General features: G+C 46.7%; 1 protein-coding gene across 2 annotated transcripts in view; it reads right to left on the bottom strand.

Annotated features, from left to right (window-relative positions):
* Positions 1-3,239: 3,239 nt before the first annotated feature.
* The window catches only part of LOC135520979 (exostosin-1a-like), a 137,656-nt gene continuing 121,987 nt past the window's right edge, over positions 3,240-18,908 (bottom strand). The window contains exons 7-12 of one of the 2 annotated variants that reach the window (XR_010452471.1): positions 17,809-17,904; positions 17,375-17,464; positions 15,401-15,561; positions 12,919-13,090; positions 5,950-11,540; positions 3,240-5,739 (exon numbers count right to left, since the gene is read on the bottom strand). Coding sequence is in view for 1 of the 2 variants with exons in the window: in XM_064946866.1 (XP_064802938.1) it covers positions 11,355-11,540; positions 12,919-13,090; positions 15,401-15,561; positions 17,375-17,464; positions 17,809-17,904 (705 nt within the window). In the remaining variant the exon portion in view is untranslated. Of the gene's footprint in view, positions 11,541-12,918; positions 13,091-15,400; positions 15,562-17,374; positions 17,465-17,808; positions 17,905-18,908 lie in introns of both variants that reach the window. The other variant, XM_064946866.1, reaches the window with a different exon arrangement.

Below are 18,908 nucleotides of genomic sequence, written 5' to 3'. Positions count from 1 at the left end.
CTTGGAAAGATAGATGGTAGTTGACAGTGGTACCACTATGGGATCAGCTTGGATAGATAGATGGTAGCTGGCAGTGGTACCACTATGAGATCAGCTTGGATAGATAGATGGTAGCTGGCAGTGGTACCACTATGGGATCAGCTTGGATAGATAGATGGTAGTTGACAGTGGTACCACTATGGGATCAGCTTGGATAGATAGATGGTAGTTGACAGTGGTACCACTATGGGATCAGCTTGGATAGATAGATAGATGGTAGTTGACAGTGGTACCACTATGGGATCAGCTTGGATAGATAGATGGTAGCTGGCAGTGGTACCACTATGGGATCAGCTTGGATAGATAGATGGTTGTTGGCAGTGGTACCACTATGGCATTAGCTTGGATAGATAGATGGTAGCTGACAGTGGTACCACTATGGGATCAGCTTGGATAGATAGATGGTAGCTGACAGTGGTACCACTATGGGATCAGCTTGGATAGATAGATGGTTGTTGGCAGTGGTACCACTATGGGATCAGCTTGGATAGATAGATGGTTGTTGTCAGTGGTACCACTATGGGATCAGCTTGGATAGATAGATGGTTGTTGACAGTGGTACCACTATGGGATCAGCTTGGATAGATAGATGGTAGTTGACAGTGCTACCACTATGGGATCAGCTTGGAAAGATAGATGGTAGTTGACAGTGCTACCACTATGGGATCAGCTTGGAAAGATAGATGGTTGTTGACAGTGGTACCACTATGGGATCAGCTTGGAAAGATAGATGGTAGTTGACAGTGCTACCACTATGGGATCAGCTTGGAAAGATAGATGGTAGTTGACAGTGCTACCACTATGGGATCAGCTTGGAAAGATAGATGGTAGTTGACAGTGCTACCACTATGGGATCAGCTTGGAAAGATAGATGGTAGTTGACAGTGCTACCACTATGGGATCAGCTTGGAAAGATAGATGGTAGTTGACAGTGGTACCACTATGGCATCAGCTTGGATAGATAGATGGTTGTTGGCAGTGGAACCACTATGGGATCAGCTTGGATAGATAGATGGTAGCTGACAGTGGTACCACTATGGGATCCGCTTGGATAGGTAGATGGTAGCTGACAGTGGTACCACTATGGGATCAGCTTGGATAGATAGATGGTTGTTGGCAGTGGTACCACTATGGGATCCGCTTGGATAGATAGATGGTAGCTGACAGTGGTACCACTATGGGATCAGCTTGGATAGATAGATGGTAGCTGTCAGTGGTACCACTATGGGATCAGCTTGGATAGATAGATGGTAGTTGACAGTGGTACCACTATGGGATCAGCGTGGATAGATAGATGGTAGTTGACAGTGGTACCACTATGGGATCAGCTTGGATAGATAGATGGTTGTTGGCAGTGGTACCACTATGGGATCAGCTTGGATAGATAGATGGTAGCTGACAGTGCTACCACTATGGGATCAGCTTGGATAGATAGATGGTAGTTGACAGTGGTACCACTATGGGATCAGCTTGGATAGATAGATGGTTGTTGGCAGTGCTACCACTATGGGATCAGCTTGGATAGATAGATGGTTGTTGGCAGTGGTACCACTATGGGATCAGCTTGGATAGATAGATGGTAGCTGACAGTGCTACCACTATGGGATCAGCTTGGATAGATAGATGGTAGTTGACAGTGGTACCACTATGGGATCAGCTTGGATAGATAGATGGTAGCTGACAGTGCTACCACTATGGGATCAGCTTGGATAGATAGATGGTAGCTGGCAGTGGTACCACTATGAGATCAGCTTGGATAGATAGATGGTAGCTGACAGTGCTACCACTATGAGATCAGCTTGGATAGATAGATGGTAGCTGGCAGTGGTACCACTATGGGATCAGCTAGGATAGATAGATGGTAGCTGTTATTAACTTGTCTTAACCGATCGCTGCCTCCCAGACTGATGTACACAGCTGCTGTTTTGTAATTGGGGCTCGGCTGACACGCACGCACACACGCACGCACACACGCACACACACACACACACAGGAGACAAGCAGCGTTATATTTTAGTCTGGCTCGCCCAGTGACGCCCACCGTTTCACCTAACATGCCTGGTATGCTTGGGAATGATTCTCTGCCAATGTCAGAGAGCCTGATTTACAAGAGGACGTGGGGGGGGGGGGACTTCCTGCCACAGTAGATGTCCAGATGGATTATTTACTGAATTATAACTACGACTAGTTATCTGTGTCGAGGTATTAGCCTGTCTGAGTGTTTATCTGTGTAGAGGTATTAGCCTGTCTGAGTGTTTATCTGTGTAGAGGTATTAGCCTGTCTGAGTGTTTATCTGTGTAGAGGTATTAGCCTGTCTGAGTGTTTATCTGTGTAGAGGTATTAGCCTGTCTTAGTGTTTATCTGTGTGGAGGTATTAGCCTGTTTGAGTGTTTATCTGTGTAGAGGTATTAGCCTGTCTGAGTGTTTATCTGTGTCGAGGTATTAGCCTGTCTGAGTGTTTATCTGTGTAGAGGTATTAGCCTGTCTGAGTGTTTATCTGTGTAGAGGTATTAGCCTGTCTTAGTGTTTATCTGTGTGGAGGTATTAGCCTGTTTGAGTGTTTATCTGTGTAGAGGTATTAGCCTGTCTGAGTGTTTATCTGTGTAGAGGTATTAGCCTGTCTGAGTGTTTATCTGTGTAGAGGTATTAGCCTGTCTGAGTGTTTATCTGTGTAGAGGTATTAGCCTGTCTGAGTGTTTATCTGTGTCGAGGTATTAGCCTGTCTGAGTGTTTATCTGTGTCGAGGTATTAGCCTGTCTGAGTGTTTATCTGTGTAGAGGTATTAGCCTGTCTGAGTGTTTATCTGTGTAGAGGTATTAGCCTGTCTGAGTGTTTATCTGTGTAGAGGTATTAGCCTGTCTGAATGTTTATCTGTGTAGAGGTATTAGCCTGTCTGAGTGTTTATCTGTGTAGAGGTATTAGCCTGTCTGAATGTTTATCTGTGTAGAGGTATTAGCCTGTCTGAGTGTTTATCTGTGTAGAGGTATTAGCCTCAACACAACAACACATCAACACATCAACACAGCAACAACAACACAGCAACACAACAACACATCAACACAGCAACACAACACATCAACACAACAATACAACAACACATCAACACAACACAACAACACATCGACACATCAACAACACATCAACACAACAACACATCAACAACAACAACAACAACATGAAGGAAACATGACAACAAATGTATCAAATATTTGTTTATTTATTTTATAAAATCATTTTACAAAATGTTGATGTTTCTATTGGAATCGTAATCTCTATTAAATGATGTCTGTAGATGACCAGGGTGGAGGAAGAGAACAGGCAGGAAGAAAAGTACCCATCAGTGTCTGAATTAGCCTGGTCCCAGATCAGTTTGTGCTGCGCTACAATGATCATAACAGGAGTTGGCAAGACACTACAGACAGATCTGGGACCAGACTGTGACAGAACCGACAGAGGCTCCGGAATGTTCCTACGAAACACAGGCAGGAATCTGTCTGTTACAGATCAGATGGAGACACGTCCAGTGTTTAGACAAAACGGTCACCTAAACACCAGCTACTGTACCAGTCAGTGTTGCCGTGGACACAGAAAGGTCTTCCTCTGTTAAAGGCGACAATACAATCATTCTGAAGTGGCTCTCTGTAAAAGGCACATTCATTTCATCCTAGAACAGCAACAGGGGAATCAGAGGCTTGCATCCCAAATGTCACCCGGTTCCCTTTATAGTGCACTTCCTTTGAACAGGGCCCATAGGGAATAGGGTGCCAGGCCCATAGGGAATAGGGGACCATTTGACCAGGGCCATAGGGAATAGGGTGCCAGGCCCATAGGGAATAGGGGACCATTTGACCAGGGCCATAGGGAATAGGGTGCCATGCCCATAGGGAATAGGGGGCCATTTGACCAGGGCCCATAGGGAATAGGGTACCATTTGACCAGGGCCCATAGGGAATAGGGTGCCAGGCCCATAGGGAATAGGGTGCCAGGCCCATAGGGAATAGGGCCTATAGGGAATAGGGAATAGGGCCTATAGGGAATAGGGAACTATTTGAACAGGGCCCATAGGGAATAGGGTGCCATTTGACCAGGGCACATAGGGAATAGGGTACTATTTGACCAGGGCCCATAGAGAATAGGGTACCATTTGAACAGGGCCCATAGGGAACAGGGTACCATTTGAACAGGACCCATAGGGAATAGGGCCCATTTGACCAGGGCCCATAGGGAATAGGGTACCATTTGACCAGGGCCCATAGGGAATAGGGTGCCATTTAACCAGGGCCCATAGGGAATAGGGTACCATTTGAACAGGGCCCATAGGGAATAGGGTACGATTTGACCAGGGCCCATAGGGAATAGGGTACCATTTAACCAGGGCCCATAGGGAATAGGGTACGATTTGACCAGGGCCCATAGGGAATAGGGTGCCATTTGAACAGGGCCCATAGGGAATAGGGTGCCATTTGAACAGGGCCCATAGGGAATAGGGTACCATTTGAACAGGGCCCATAGGGAATAGGGTACGATTTGACCAGGGCCCATAGGGAATAGGGTACCATTTAACCAGGGCCCATAGGGAATAGGGTACGATTTGACCAGGGCCCATAGGGAATAGGGTGCCATTTGAACAGGGCCCATAGGGAATAGGGTGCCATTTGACCAGGGCCCATAGGGAATAGGGGACCATTTGACCAGGGCCCATAGGGAACAGGGTGACATTTGGGACACAACCCAGAATGAGAACAGGATCAGAGAGAGATTAGATTTCAGCTCAAACACATATTGCACCATGAGAATTAACCCATAGGGTTCTCACACACACACACACACACACACACACACACACACACACACACACACACACACACACACACACACACACACACACACACACACACACACACCATGTGATTCTATTAATGCTGAGATATCTCATGTGTTGTCTGTCACGAGGCCCACTAGCTCTGGTCCAGGGTGTTAGTGCAGCCTGTTCAGGAGGCTCAGTGTTAGAGAGCAGCACTAATGCCCTGGACCAGAGCTAGGGGCTACATCCTGGACTGTATAGTCACACTACACAGTCACACCGCACACAGTCACACCGCACACAGTCACACTACACAGTCACACTACACATAGTCACACTACAGTGACACACAGTCACACCACACACAGTCACACTACAGTCACACCTCAACACAGTCACACTACACAGTCACACCTCACAGTCACACTAGTCACCTCTCACACAGTCACACAGTCACACCACACACAGTCACACTACAGTGACACTACACAGTCACATCTCACACAGTCACACTATAGTCACACCACACACAGTCACACTACACAGTCACACCACACACAGTCACACTACAGTCACACCTCAACACAGTCACACTACAGCCACACCTCACAGTCACACTACAGTCACACCTCACACAGTCACACTACAGTCACACCTCAACACAGTCACACTACAGCCACACTACACAATCACACTACACACAGTCACACCTCACACAGTCACACTACACACATTCACACAACACACAGTCACACCACACAGTCACACATCCCTCACCTACAGTCTCACAGCCCTCAACTATAGTTACACAGCCCTCAACTACAGTCACACAGCCCTCACCTACAGTCACACAGCCCTTACCTAGTCACACACCATACAGTCACACAGCCCTCACCTACAGTCACACTACACACAGTCACACTACACAGTCACACTTCACACAGTCACACCTCACACAGTCACACCACAGTCACACCTCAACACAGTCACACTACAGTCACACTACAGTCACACCTCACAGTCACACCACAGTCACACCTCACACAGTCACACCTCACACAGTCACACTACACACAGTCACACAACACAGTCACACAGCCCTCACCTAGTCACACACCATACAGTCACACAGCCCTCACCTACAGTCACACAGGCCTCACCTACAGTCACACAGCCCTCACCTACAGTCACACAGCCCTCACCTACAGTCACACAGCCCTCAACTACAGTCACACAGCCCTCACCTACAGTCACTCAGCCCTCACCTACAGTCACACAGCCCTCAACTACAGTCACACAGCCCTCACCTACAGCCACACAGCCCTCACCTACAGCCACACAGCCCTCACCTACAGTCACACAGCCCTCACCTACAGCCACACAGCCCTCACCTACAGTCACTCAGCCCTCACCTACAGTCACACAGCCCTCACCTAAAAATGGAAGGGGGGACTTTTCTCTTATCAAAACAAGGGAACATTCTAGGGATGTGAAATCATTGAACATTAAAACATTGAACTGTTGGCACAATAATATAAACGTCATGTTAATAATGAATCTATATAGATGTACACCGCTCCCTCAGATCAAATAAAGACTAGCCATGTCCCTGCTAGCATGCTAGCAGATACCCATAGACTTCCATTCATTGTGCTAATGCTAATTAGCATTGGCTCACGGAACTACCTCTCAACTTCCTTCATACTGGACACAGAGACATAAAGATGGAATCTACGAGTTCATCTGACTCTGGGTCAGTAGATAAAGGGCCTCATCTGACTCTGGGTCAGTAGATAAAGGACCTCATCTGACTCTGGGTCAGTAGATAAAGGACCTCATCTGACTCTGGGTCAGTAGATAAAGGGCCTCATCTGACTCTGGGTCAGTAGATAAAGGACCTCATCTGACTCTGGGTCAGTAGATAAAGGGCCTCATCTGACTCTGGGTCAGTAGATAAAGGGCCTCATCTGACTCTGGGTCAGTAGATAAAGGGCCTCATCTGACTCTGGGTCAGTAGATAAAGGGCCTCTTCTGACTCTGGGTCAGTAGATAAATGGCCTCATCTGACTCTGGGTCAGTAGATAAAGGGCCTCATCTGACTCTGGGTCAGTAGATAAAGGGCCTCATCTGACTCTGGGTCAGTAGATAAAGGGCCTCATCTGACTCTGGGTCAGTAGATAAAGGGCCTCATCTGACTCTGGGTCAGTAGATAAAGGGCCTCATCTGACTCTGGGTCAGTAGATAAAGGGCCTCATCTGACTCTGGGTCAGTAGATAAAGGGCCTCATCTGACTCTGGGTCAGAAGATAAAGGAGATTCATTGTACTTCAGAACTTCTCTTGAATATTGAAAAATATAACCCCCCCACTTTAAAAGAAAATGGCAAATCAAGTTTAAAAATCTCCAAATCATCGAAGGTGAAGTGGCGTGACCAAGGTGAGCATCGATTCACACCCAGTCACACTCAGGACTCCCAGAGCACAACCACAACATTAGTCCTCACTACAGGTACAGTGAAAGGTCAAAGGTGAAGTGGCGTGACCAAGGTGAGCCTCGATTCACACCCAGTCACACTCAGGACTCCCAGAGCACAACCACAACATTAGTCCTCACTACAGGTACAGTGAAAGGTCAAAGGTGAAGTGGCGTGACCAAGGTGAGCCTCGATTCACACCCAGTCACACTCAGGACTCCCAGAGCACAACCACAACATTAGTCCTCACTACAGGTACAGTGAAAGGTCAAAGGTGAAGTGGCGTGACCAAGGTGAGCCTCGATTCACACCCAGTCACACTCAGGACTCCCAGAGCACAACCACAACATTAGTCCTCACTACAGGTACAGTGAAAGGTCAAAGGTGAAGTGGCGTGACCAAGGTGAGCCTCGATTCACACCCAGTCACACTCAGGACTCCCAGAGCACAACCACAACATTAGTCCTCACTACAGGTACAGTGAAAGGTCAAAGGTGAAGTGGCGTGACCAAGGTGAGCCTCGATTCACACCCAGTCACACTCAGGACTCCCAGAGCACAACCACAACATTAGTCCTCACTACAGGTACAGTGAAAGGTCAAAGGTGAAGTGGCGTGACCAAGGTGAGCCTCGATTCACACCCAGTCACACTCAGGACTCCCAGAGCACAACCACAACATTAGTCCTCACTACAGGTACAGTGAAAGGTCAAAGGTGAAGTGGCGTGACCAAGGTGAGCCTCGATTCACACCCAGTCACACTCAGGACTCCCAGAGCACAACCACAACATTAGTCCTCACTACAGGTACAGTGAAAGGTCAAAGGTCAGTTCTGTGGTTGAGCTCTGTATCTCTAGCCTGTTACAGCAGGAAAACACAGACCCCCTCCCACCCAAGGCTGGACACAGTAGAGACAGTAATGCTGGACATTCATTCTTCACTATAAAAGCTAACTACAACAGAGCAAAATAGTATTTTCAGATTCTGGCAGCAATTGTGTTGAACCTGTGCATAGTGTTTAGAACCAAACAGAACAAACTTCTCTAACTAAACAAGTACTCCTCCCTTGGTTTCATCTTTGGGTGTTTTCAGTAGGTTGGGAGAGATTTACCACTGGTAGACTGAACACACTGGTAGACTGAACACAGTCTGTAGAGACAGTCTACCAATAGACCGTAGTTAGGACTGCAGTCAGGGACTATAACGGCCGTCGTGTTGACTCAGAGGAGACAGCATCAGTCATGGACCTCCTCTGTCCATAGTCATGTAGAAAGTTCTAGAACAAAGTCCCCCCCCCCCTCCACCCCACACACACACCCTTCCCAGACGTCCATGTTGTCATTTGTGCATGAACTAGTTTTCAGTCTGTGTACAGCTCCTTCCTAAATACAGCCTGGGTTGTCACGGTTACCACTGTTGGCACCAGCAACAGCGTACAAAGATGGAGAGCGTGGGTGGAAGACGCAACCGTGGCGTCCTGGCTCCACAGCGCCCTGTCCTCTCCTCTCGTTTCTTCCCCTGTTCCTCCCTTCTCTCTGGGAGGGTCAACCGTGGCGTCCTGGCTCCACGGCGCCCTGTCCTCTCCTCTCGTTTCTTCCCCTGTTCCTCCCTTCTCTCTGGGAGGGTCAACCGTGGCGTCCTGGCTCCATGGCGCCCTGTCCTCTCCTCTCGTTTCTTCCCCTGTTCCTCACTTCTCTCTGGGAGGGTCTCTGTGTGTCTCCCATCCCACTACTCTCCTGTCCTTCCAGGAGGCAGCAGGGGTCTCAGGGCTTGTTGTGGTCCCTCTCTGTCCCACTACTCTCCTGTCCTTCCAGGAGGCAGCAGGGGTCTCAGGGCTTGTTGTGGTCCCTCTCTGTCCCACTACTCTCCTGTCCTTCCAGGAGGCAGCAGGGGTCTCAGGGCTTGTTGTGGTCCTTCTCTCTGTCCCTCTACTCTCCTGTCCTTCTAGGGGGCAGCAGGGGTCTCAGGGCTTGTTGTGGTCCCTCTCTGTCCCTCTACTCTCCTGTCCTTCCAGGAGGCAGCAGGTGTCTCAGGGCTTGTTGTGGTCCCTCTCTGTCCCTCTACTCTCCTGTCCTTCTAGGGGGCAGCAGGGGTCTCAGGGCTTGTTGTGGTCCCTCTCTGTCCCACTACTCTCCTGTCCTTCCAGGAGGCAGCAGGGGTCTCAGGGCTTGTTGTGGTCCCTCTCTGTCCCTCTACTCTCCTGTCCTTCTAGGGGGCAGCAGGGGTCTCAGGGCTTGTTGTGGTCCCTCTCTGTCCCAAAACTCTCCTGTCCTTCCAGGAGGCAGCAGGGGTCTCAGGGCTTGTTGTGGTCCCTCTCTGTCCCACTACTCTCCTGTCCTTCTAGGGGGCAGCAGGGGTCTCAGGGCTTGTTGTGGTCCCTCTCTGTCCCTCTACTCTCCTGTCCTTCTAGGGGGCAGCAGGGGTCTCAGGGCTTGTTGTGGTCCCTCTCTGTCCCTCTACTCTCCTGTCCTTCCAGGAGGCAGCAGGGGTCTCAGGGCTTGTTGTGGTCCCTCTCTGTCCCTCTACTCTCCTGTCCTTCTAGGGGGCAGCAGGGGTCTCAGGGCTTGTTGTGGTCCCTCTCTGTCCCTCTACTCTCCTGTCCTTCCAGGAGGCAGCAGGGGTCTCAGGGCTTGTTGTGGTCCCTCTCTGTCCCTCTACTCTCCTGTCCTTCTAGGGGGCAGCAGGGGTCTCAGGGCTTGTTGTGGTCCCTCTCTGTCCCTCTACTCTCCTGTCCTTCTAGGGGGCAGCAGGGGATCAGGCTGGTTATAGTCTCTCTCTGTCTCTCTCCACTCCACCATGAAGACAGAGAGGATCCGGCTGGTTATAGTCTCTCTCTGTCTCTCTCCACTCCACCATGAAGACAGAGAGAATCAGGCTGGTTATAGTCTCTCTCTGTCTCTCTCCACTCCACCATGGAGACAGAGAGAATCAGGCTGGTTATAGTCTCTCTCTGTCCCTCTCCACTCCACCATGAAGACAGAGAGAATTACGCTGGTTATAGCCTCTCTCTGTCCCTCTCCACTCCACCATGAAGACAGAGAGAATCAGGCTGGTTATAGTCTCTCTCTGTCCCTCTCCACTCCACCATGAAGACAGAGAGAATCAGGCTGGTTATAGTCTCTCTCTGTCTCTCTCCACTCCACCATGGAGACAGAGAGGATCAGGCTGGTTATAGTCTCTCTCTGTCTCTCTCCACTCCACCATGGAGACAGAGAGAATCAGGCTGGTTATAGTCTCTCTCTGTCCCTCTCCACTCCACCATGGAGACAGAGAGAATCAGGCTGGTTATAGTCTCTCTCTGTCTCTCTCCACTCCACCATGGAGACAGAGAGAATCAGGCTGGTTATAGTCTCTCTCTGTCTCTCTCCACTCCACCATGAAGACAGAGAGAATCAGGCTGGTTATAGTCTCTCTCTGTCCCTCTCCACTCCACCATGAAGACAGAGAGGATCAGGCTGGTTATAGTCTCTCTCTGTCCCTCTCCACTCCACCATGAAGACAGAGAGAATCAGGCTGGTTATAGTCTCTCTCTGTCTCTCTCCACTCCACCATGGAGACAGAGAGGATCAGGCTGGTTATAGTCTCTCTCTGTCTCTCTCCACTCCACCATGGAGACAGAGAGAATCAGGCTGGTTATAGTCTCTCTCTGTCCCTCTCCACTCCACCATGGAGACAGAGAGAATCAGGCTGGTTATAGTCTCTCTCTGTCTCTCTCCACTCCACCATGGAGACAGAGAGAATCAGGCTGGTTATAGTCTCTCTCTGTCTCTCTCCACTCCACCATGAAGACAGAGAGAATCAGGCTGGTTATAGTCTCTCTCTGTCCCTCTCCACTCCACCATGAAGACAGAGAGGATCAGGCTGGTTATAGTCTCTCTATGTCTCTCTCCACTCCACCATGGAGACAGAGAGGATCAGGCTGGTTATAGTCTCTCTCTGTCCCTCTCCACTCCACCATGGAGACAGAGAGGATCAGGCTGGTTATAGTCTCTCTCTGTCCCTCTCCACTCCACCATGGAGACAGAGAGGATCAGGCTGGTTATAGTCTCTCTATGTCCTTGTATTTCTTTCTCAGTATGGACACCTGGTCTTTAAACAACACCGGGTCCAGACGCATATTAGAGTGCACCAGGGGCATGCTGCCAAACCAGCTGGCAAACGTATTCATGCAGCTCTGTCGCTGGGCAAAGTGGTCTGGGTCGGCCCACCGAGACGCTCGAGAGGTCTGCAGGGAAAGAGAGAGAGAGAGAGAAACAGAGAGAGAGAGAGAAAGAGAGATATAGAGAGACAGAGAGAGATAGAAAGAGAGAGAGAGACAGAGAGACAGAGAGACAGAGAGACAGAGAGAAAGAGAGAGAGAGAGAGAGAGAGAGAGAGAGAGAGACAGAGAGACAGAGAGAGAGAGAGAGAGAGAGAGAGAGAGACAGAGAGAGAGAGAGAGAGAGAGAGAGAGAGAGACAGAGAGAGAGAGAGACAGAGAGAGAGAGAGAGAGAGAGAGAGAGAGAGAGAGAGAGAGAGAGAGAGAGAGAGAGAGAGAGACAGAGAGACAGAGAGACAGAGAGAGAGAGAGAGAGAGAGAGAGAGAGACAGAGAGAGAGAGAGACAGAGAGAAAGAGAGAGAGAGAGAGAGAGAGAGAGAGAGAGAGAGAGAGAGAGAGAGAGAGAGAGAGAGACAGAGAGAGAGAGAGAGAGAGAGAGAGAGAGAGACAGAGAGAGAGAGAGAGAGAGAGAGAGAGAGAGAGAGAGACAGATATTAGTACTGATGGATTCATAATGTTACCAATTAAAGTTGATGGTTTTACTGTAGTCATTGGTTTGTTTATTTGTTTCAGGCCAGAAACCAAATCTATTTACGCAACAATAAGAAACATCTAAAACAACGCAGGTGGAACCTGTGGCGTCTGTTGAAGTCATCGGGAACATTAAGGAAATAAAAAATAACATGAATAAAAGCCCCGGCACTTCCTGTGCACTTCCTGTGCACTTCCTGTGTACTTCCTGTGTACTTCCTGAGAAATGGGAAATAAATAAAAATCATCTTCATCACCATTTCCCCCTACAGATATGGTACAGCAGCCAGGGACTCAGAGCCAGAGTTGTTCCTAAGAAGGCTCAAATTCAATGTTAAATTAAATGTTATTGTACCCTGCATCTGAAAAGTTACTTTGATGTGTTTGTGTAAACTCCTCATTGTCTATGCTGTTGTCGCGCCCTGACCATAGAGAGCCTGTTATTCTCTATGTTGGTCAGGTCGGGGTGTGACTAGGGTGGGTCATCTAGGTAATTATATATCTATTTTGGCCTGGTATGATTCCGCAATCGGAGGCAGCTGTTTATCGTTGTCTCTGATTGGTGATCATATTTAGGCAGCCATTTCCCCTTCGTGCTTTGTGGGATCTTGTCTAGGTATTGTTGCCTGTGAGCACTACCCCCTGAGCGTCACGGTTTCGTTTGTTCGCGTTTTTTGTTATGAGTTTTGTCTTCCTAATAAAAAGGATGAGAACATACCACGCGACTCCTTCGTGACGACTGTGACAGCTCTATAGTCATATCTCCCGTTGTTCCTAAGCAGACCAAACAGGAAAGACCAGAAAGACCTCACCTGCACCATCATGGTCTCCTTGTACTGTTTCTTCTGGGTGACCTTGATGGGCGGCAGCTTGGTGACGGCAGACACCAGGAAGTTCATCAGGATGTCTTCACAGTTCGACAGCTGGTCCACCAGGCCCCTCAGACTAGCCGGCAGGTAACTGGTGTACAGGTAGTGGTAATATCTACAGGTAAAGACAGGTGGTGGTAATATCTACAGGTAAAGACAGGTGGTGGTAATATCTACAGGTAAAGACAGGTAGTGGTAATATCTACAGGTAAAGACAGGTGGTGGTAATATCTACAGGTAAAGACAGGTAGTGGTAATATCTACAGGTAAAGACAGGTGGTGGTAATATCGACAGGTGGTGGTAATATCTACAGGTAAAGACAGGTGGTGGTAATATCTACAGGTAAAGACAGGTAGTGGTAATATCTACAGGTAAAGACAGGTGGTGGTAATATCTACAGGTAAAGACAGGTAGTGGTAATATCTACAGGTAAAGACAGGTAGTGGTAATATCTACAGGTAAAGACAGGTAGTGGTAATATCTACAGGTAAAGACAGGTGGTGGTAATATCTACAGGTAAAGACAGGTGGTGGTAATATCTACAGGTAAAGACAGGTGGTGGTAATATCTACAGGTAAAGACAGGTAGTGGTAATATCTACAGGTAAAGACAGGTGGTGGTAATATCTACAGGTAAAGACAGGTGGTGGTAATATCTACAGGTAAAGACAGGTAGTGGTAATATCTACAGGTAAAGACAGGTAGTGGTAATATCTACAGGTAAAGACAGGTGGTGGTAATATCTACAGGTAAAGACAGGTGGTGGTAATATCTACAGGTAAAGACAGGTAGTGGTAATATCTACAGGTAAAGACAGGTAGTGGTAATATCTACAGGTAAAGACAGGTGGTGGTAATATCTACAGGGAGAGACAGGTAGTGGTAATATCTACAGGTAAAGACAGGTGGTGGTAATATCTACAGGTAAAGACAGGTAGTGGTAATATCTACAGGTAAAGACAGGTAGTGGTAATATCTACAGGTAAAGACAGGTGGTGGTAATATCTACAGGGAGAGACAGGTAGTGGTAATATCTACAGGTAAAGACAGGTGGTGGTAATATCTACAGGGAGAGACAGGTAGTGGTAATATCTACAGGTAAAGACAGGTGGTGGTAATATCTACAGGTAAAGACAGGTAGTGGTAATATCTACAGGTAAAGACAGGTGGTGGTAATATCTACAGGGAGAGACAGGTAGTGGTAATATCTACAGGTAAAGACAGGTGGTGGTAATATCTACAGGTAAAGACAGGTAGTGGTAATATCTACAGGTAAAGACAGGTGGTGGTAATATCTACAGGTAAAGACAGGTGGTGGTAATATCTACAGGTAGTGGTAATATCGACAGGTAAAGACAGGTGTTTCTCACTATATATCTACAGTATCTACAGGTAGTGGTAATATCTACAGGTAGTGGTAATATCTACAGGTAAAGACAGGTGGTGGTAATATCTACAGGTAGTGGTAATATCTACAGGTAAAGACAGGTGGTGGTAATATCTACAGGTAAAGACAGGTGGTGGTAATATCTACAGGTAGTGGTAATATCTACAGGTAGTGGTAATATCTACAGGTAGTGGTAATATCTACAGGTAAAGACAGGTGGTGGTAATATCTACAGGTAGTGGTAATATCTACAGGTAAAGATGGGTAGGGTTAGTGTTAGACCGGGAGGGTTAAGGTCAGGGTTCACAGTTAGTGGCAATATCTACAGGTAGTGGTAATATCTACAGGTAGTGGTAATATCTACAGGTAAAGACGGGTAGAGGTAGGGTTAGTGTTAGACCGGGAGGGTTAAGGTCAGGGTTCACAGTTAGTGGTAATATCTACAGGTAGTGGTAATATCGACAGGTAAAGACAGGTAGTGGTAGGGTTAGTGTTAGACCGGGAGGGTTAAGGTCAGGGTTCACAGTTAGTGGTAATATCTACAGGTAGTGGTAATATCGACAGGTAAAGACAGGTAGTGGTAGGGTTAGTGTTAGACCGGGAGGGTTAAGGTCAGGGTTCACAGTTAGTGGTAATATCTACAGGTAGTGGTAATATCGACAGGTAAAGACAGGTAGTGGTAGGGTTAGTGTTAGACCGGGAGGGTTAAGGTCAGGGTTCACAGTTAGTGGTAATATCTACAGGTAGTGGTAATATCTACAGGTAAAGACAGGTAGTGGTAATATCTACAGGTAAAGACAGGTAGTGGTAATATCTACAGGTAAAGACAGGTAGTGGTAATATCTACAGGTAGTGGTAATATCTACAGGTAGTGGTAATATCTACAGGTAAAGACAGGTAGTGGTAGGGTTAGTGTTAGACCGGGAGGGTTAAGGTCAGGGTTCACAGTTAGTGGTAATATCTACAGGTAGTTGTATATAGCAGCTCCTGTCAGGACCAGAGAGTAGTCAGCCCTAATCTAACAAGCCAGTCTTCTCACCTGTGGTATATAGCAGCTCCTGTCAGGACCATAGAGTAGTCGTTGGTCCACTTGGAGGTGTAACCCCACCTCTCCTTGTTGCTGTCCCAGAAATGACTCCTGGCCGGGTATCCCACAATCCTCTCTGGGAAACTCTGCCACACCGTGAAAGCAAAGTCCACCTGCAAAAACGGTAGAGAGAGTGGTTTAACATTGAGCACCTATAGCTCGTAATACAACTACAGTATATGATGCAATCCTTCCATTCAGCTTCAGCTCATCTGTTGTGACAGTGCATCCAGCATATAGAGATGAAGTTGACCGTTTTTGTCATGTTTATAAAATGGTGAACACCTGCATTGTGTCCCACACACCACCCGCCAACCCCTCCTTTTACGCTACTGCTACTCTCTGTTCAGCATATATGCATAGTCACTTCCATCTCTACATGTACATACTACCTCCATCAGCCCGACTAACCAGTGTGTCTGTATGTAGCCTCGCTAAATTTATAGCCTCGCTACTTTATATAGCCTCTCTACTGTATATAGCCCCTCTACTGTATATAGCCCCTCTACTGTATATAGCCTCGCTACTGTATATAGCCTCTCTACTGTATATAGCCCCTCTACTGTATATAGCCTCTCTACTGTATATAACCTCTACTGTATATAGCCCCTCTACTGTATATAGCCTCTCTACTGTATATAGCCTCTCTACTGTATATAGCCTCGCTACTGTATATAGCCTCTACTGTATATAGCCCCTCTACTGTATATAGCCCCTCTACTGTATATAGCCCCTCTACTGTATATAGCCCCTCTACTGTATATAGCCCCTCTACTGTACATAACCTCTCTACTGTACATAACCTCTCTACTGTATATAGCCTCGTTACTGTATATAGCCTCGTTACTGTATATAGCCTCGTTACTGTATATAGCCTCGTTACTGTATATAGCCCCTCTACTGTATATAGCCCCTCTACTGTATATAGCCCCTCTACTGTATATATCCCCTCTACTGTATATAGCCGCTCTACTGTATATAGCCTCTACTGTATATAGCCTCTACTGTATATAGCCTCTCTACTGTATATAGCCCCTCTACTGTATATAACCTCTCTACTGTATATAACCTCTCTACTGTATATAGCCTGTCTTTTTACTGTTGTTTTATTTCTTTACTTACATATTGTTCGCCTAACACCTATTACCTTTTTTGCACTATTGGTTAGAGCCTGTAAGTAAGCATTTCAATGTAAGGTCTACTACACCTGTTGTATTCAGCGCACGTGACAAATAAACTTTGATTTTGAGAATTGAGCCTAAAATAGAACCCTGTGGTACCCCCTTTAGTTTACATAAGGTAATAAACTCCTGGCAGTAACTCCCCTCAGTAGTAGAGAGAACTGCACCTAAAATAGAACCCTGTGGTACCCCCTTTAGTTTACATACAGCAATAGATCTACTGGCAGGAGCTCCCCTCAGTAGTAGAGAGAACTGGGCCTAAAATATAACCCTGTGGTACCCCTTTAGTTTACCCCTTTAGTTTATATACGTTAACCAACTCCTGGCAGTAACTCCCCTCAGTAGTAGAGAGAACTGGGCCTAAAATATAACCCTGTGGTACCCCTTTAGTTTACCCCTTTAGTTTACCCCTTTAGTTTATATACGGTAACCAAATCCTGGCAGTAACTCACCTCAGTAGTAGAGAGAACTGGGCCTAAAATAGAACCCTGTGGTACCCCTTTAGTTTACCCCTTTAGTTTATATATGGTAACAAACTCCTGGCAGTAACTCACCTCAGTAGTAGAGAGAACTGGGCCTAAAATAGAACCCTGTGGTACCCCTTTAGTTTACCCCTTTAGTTTATATACGGTAACAAACTCCTGGCAGTAACTCACCTCAGTAGTAGAGAGAACTGGGCCTAAAATAGAACCCTGTGGTACCCCTTTAGTTTATATACGGTAACAAACTCCTGGCAGTAACTCACCTCAGTAGTAGAGAGAACTGTATCCTCGTCCAGACTCAGAACGGCGTCTGTTGGTATTGTGTCATAGGGCAGGAAACGACTGCTCATCACCTGAAGACACAGCAACAAACAGTAGGACTCTTCACTGCAACAACAATCAATACAAGTCCCTATATATCTCAGGACAATCAATACAAGTCACTAGATATCTGAGAACAATCAATACCAGTGACTAGAATGTGCTTACTACGGATAAATGTAGACTTTTCTCTGTAGCCATCAGCACATTGATGTATGTGAAGCTATAGGGGAAGAGGACTCACCTTGCTCTCCTCCTCTATGACCAGGACAGGTACCGAGGACTCACCTTGCTCTCCTCCTCTATGACCAGGACAGGTACCGAGGACTCACCTTGCTCTCCTCCTCTATGACCAGGACAGGTACCGAGGACTCACCTTGCTCTCCTCCTCTATGACCAGGACAGGTACGGCGGTGGCAGGCCAGCGGTATTTGGCCGGGAGGGGCTTGTCACAGTTCCATAGGACTATCACCTGGAAAAATATCACATACATTTAAACATGAAATTACGTTTTCAGTAGAATGGATTATATCACAACCAAAAGCCACAACATTTAATCCTCTTAAAAATTTCCCTGTTTTAGGTCAGTTAGGATCACCAATTTATTTTAAAAAAAAAGTGAAATGTCAGAATAATAATAGTAGAGAGAATGATTTATTTCAGCTTTTATTTCTTTCATCACATTCCCAGTGAGTCAGAAGTTTACATACACTCAATTAGTATCTGGTTGCATTGTCTTTACATTGTTTAACTTGGGTCAAATGTTTCGGGTCGCCTTCCACAAGCTGTTTTAAAGGCACATTCAACTTAGTGTATGCAAACTTCTGACCCACTGGAATTGTGATACAGTGAAATAATCTGTCTATAAACAATTGTTGGAAAAATTGCTTGTGTCAAGCACAAAGTAGATGTCCTAACCGACTTGCCAAAACTAGATTTTGTTTAACAAGAAATTTGTGGAGTGGTTGAACGAGTTTTAATGACTCCAACCTAAGTGTATGTAAACTTCCGACTTCAACTGTATATGAATTATGATAACCTGATATAAAAGCACACATTCATGTAACATTGACAAAGATGCAGGTTTTCCTACTTACAGAGCATGTAGAGGTCTGTAGTTTTTTTTAAATCAAAGGTGCTTTGTCAGTAGGAAAACCTGCAAAATCAGGCAGTGTATCAAATACTTGTTCTCCCCACTGTATATGGGTGACAACATGACATGTGCAACACAGACATATAATTAGACATCTAAACTCAAAATAACAAGGTTCAAGTTACAGAAGGAGATATATTTCTGGGTTCATTCTATCAATGCCAACCACATACAGCATGGCGCTAGCTGTTACCGAGACAAAAGTACTGAGACTTGGCCGACCTGCCACCAGAGGAGCCACAAATCTACTTTCTACAAGGTCAGGTTGCTGAAGGATTTCTGGGTTTATTCCTATGACTCACGATGAGCACATATGGGCATGT

The sequence above is a fragment of the Oncorhynchus masou genome, chromosome 29 (genome assembly GCF_036934945.1).
Source record: "Oncorhynchus masou masou isolate Uvic2021 chromosome 29, UVic_Omas_1.1, whole genome shotgun sequence".
NCBI classification, from domain to species: Eukaryota; Metazoa; Chordata; class Actinopteri; order Salmoniformes; family Salmonidae; genus Oncorhynchus; species Oncorhynchus masou.
Note: the sequence above shows the minus strand (reverse complement) of the source record. Positions and strands in the feature narration are given on the sequence as shown.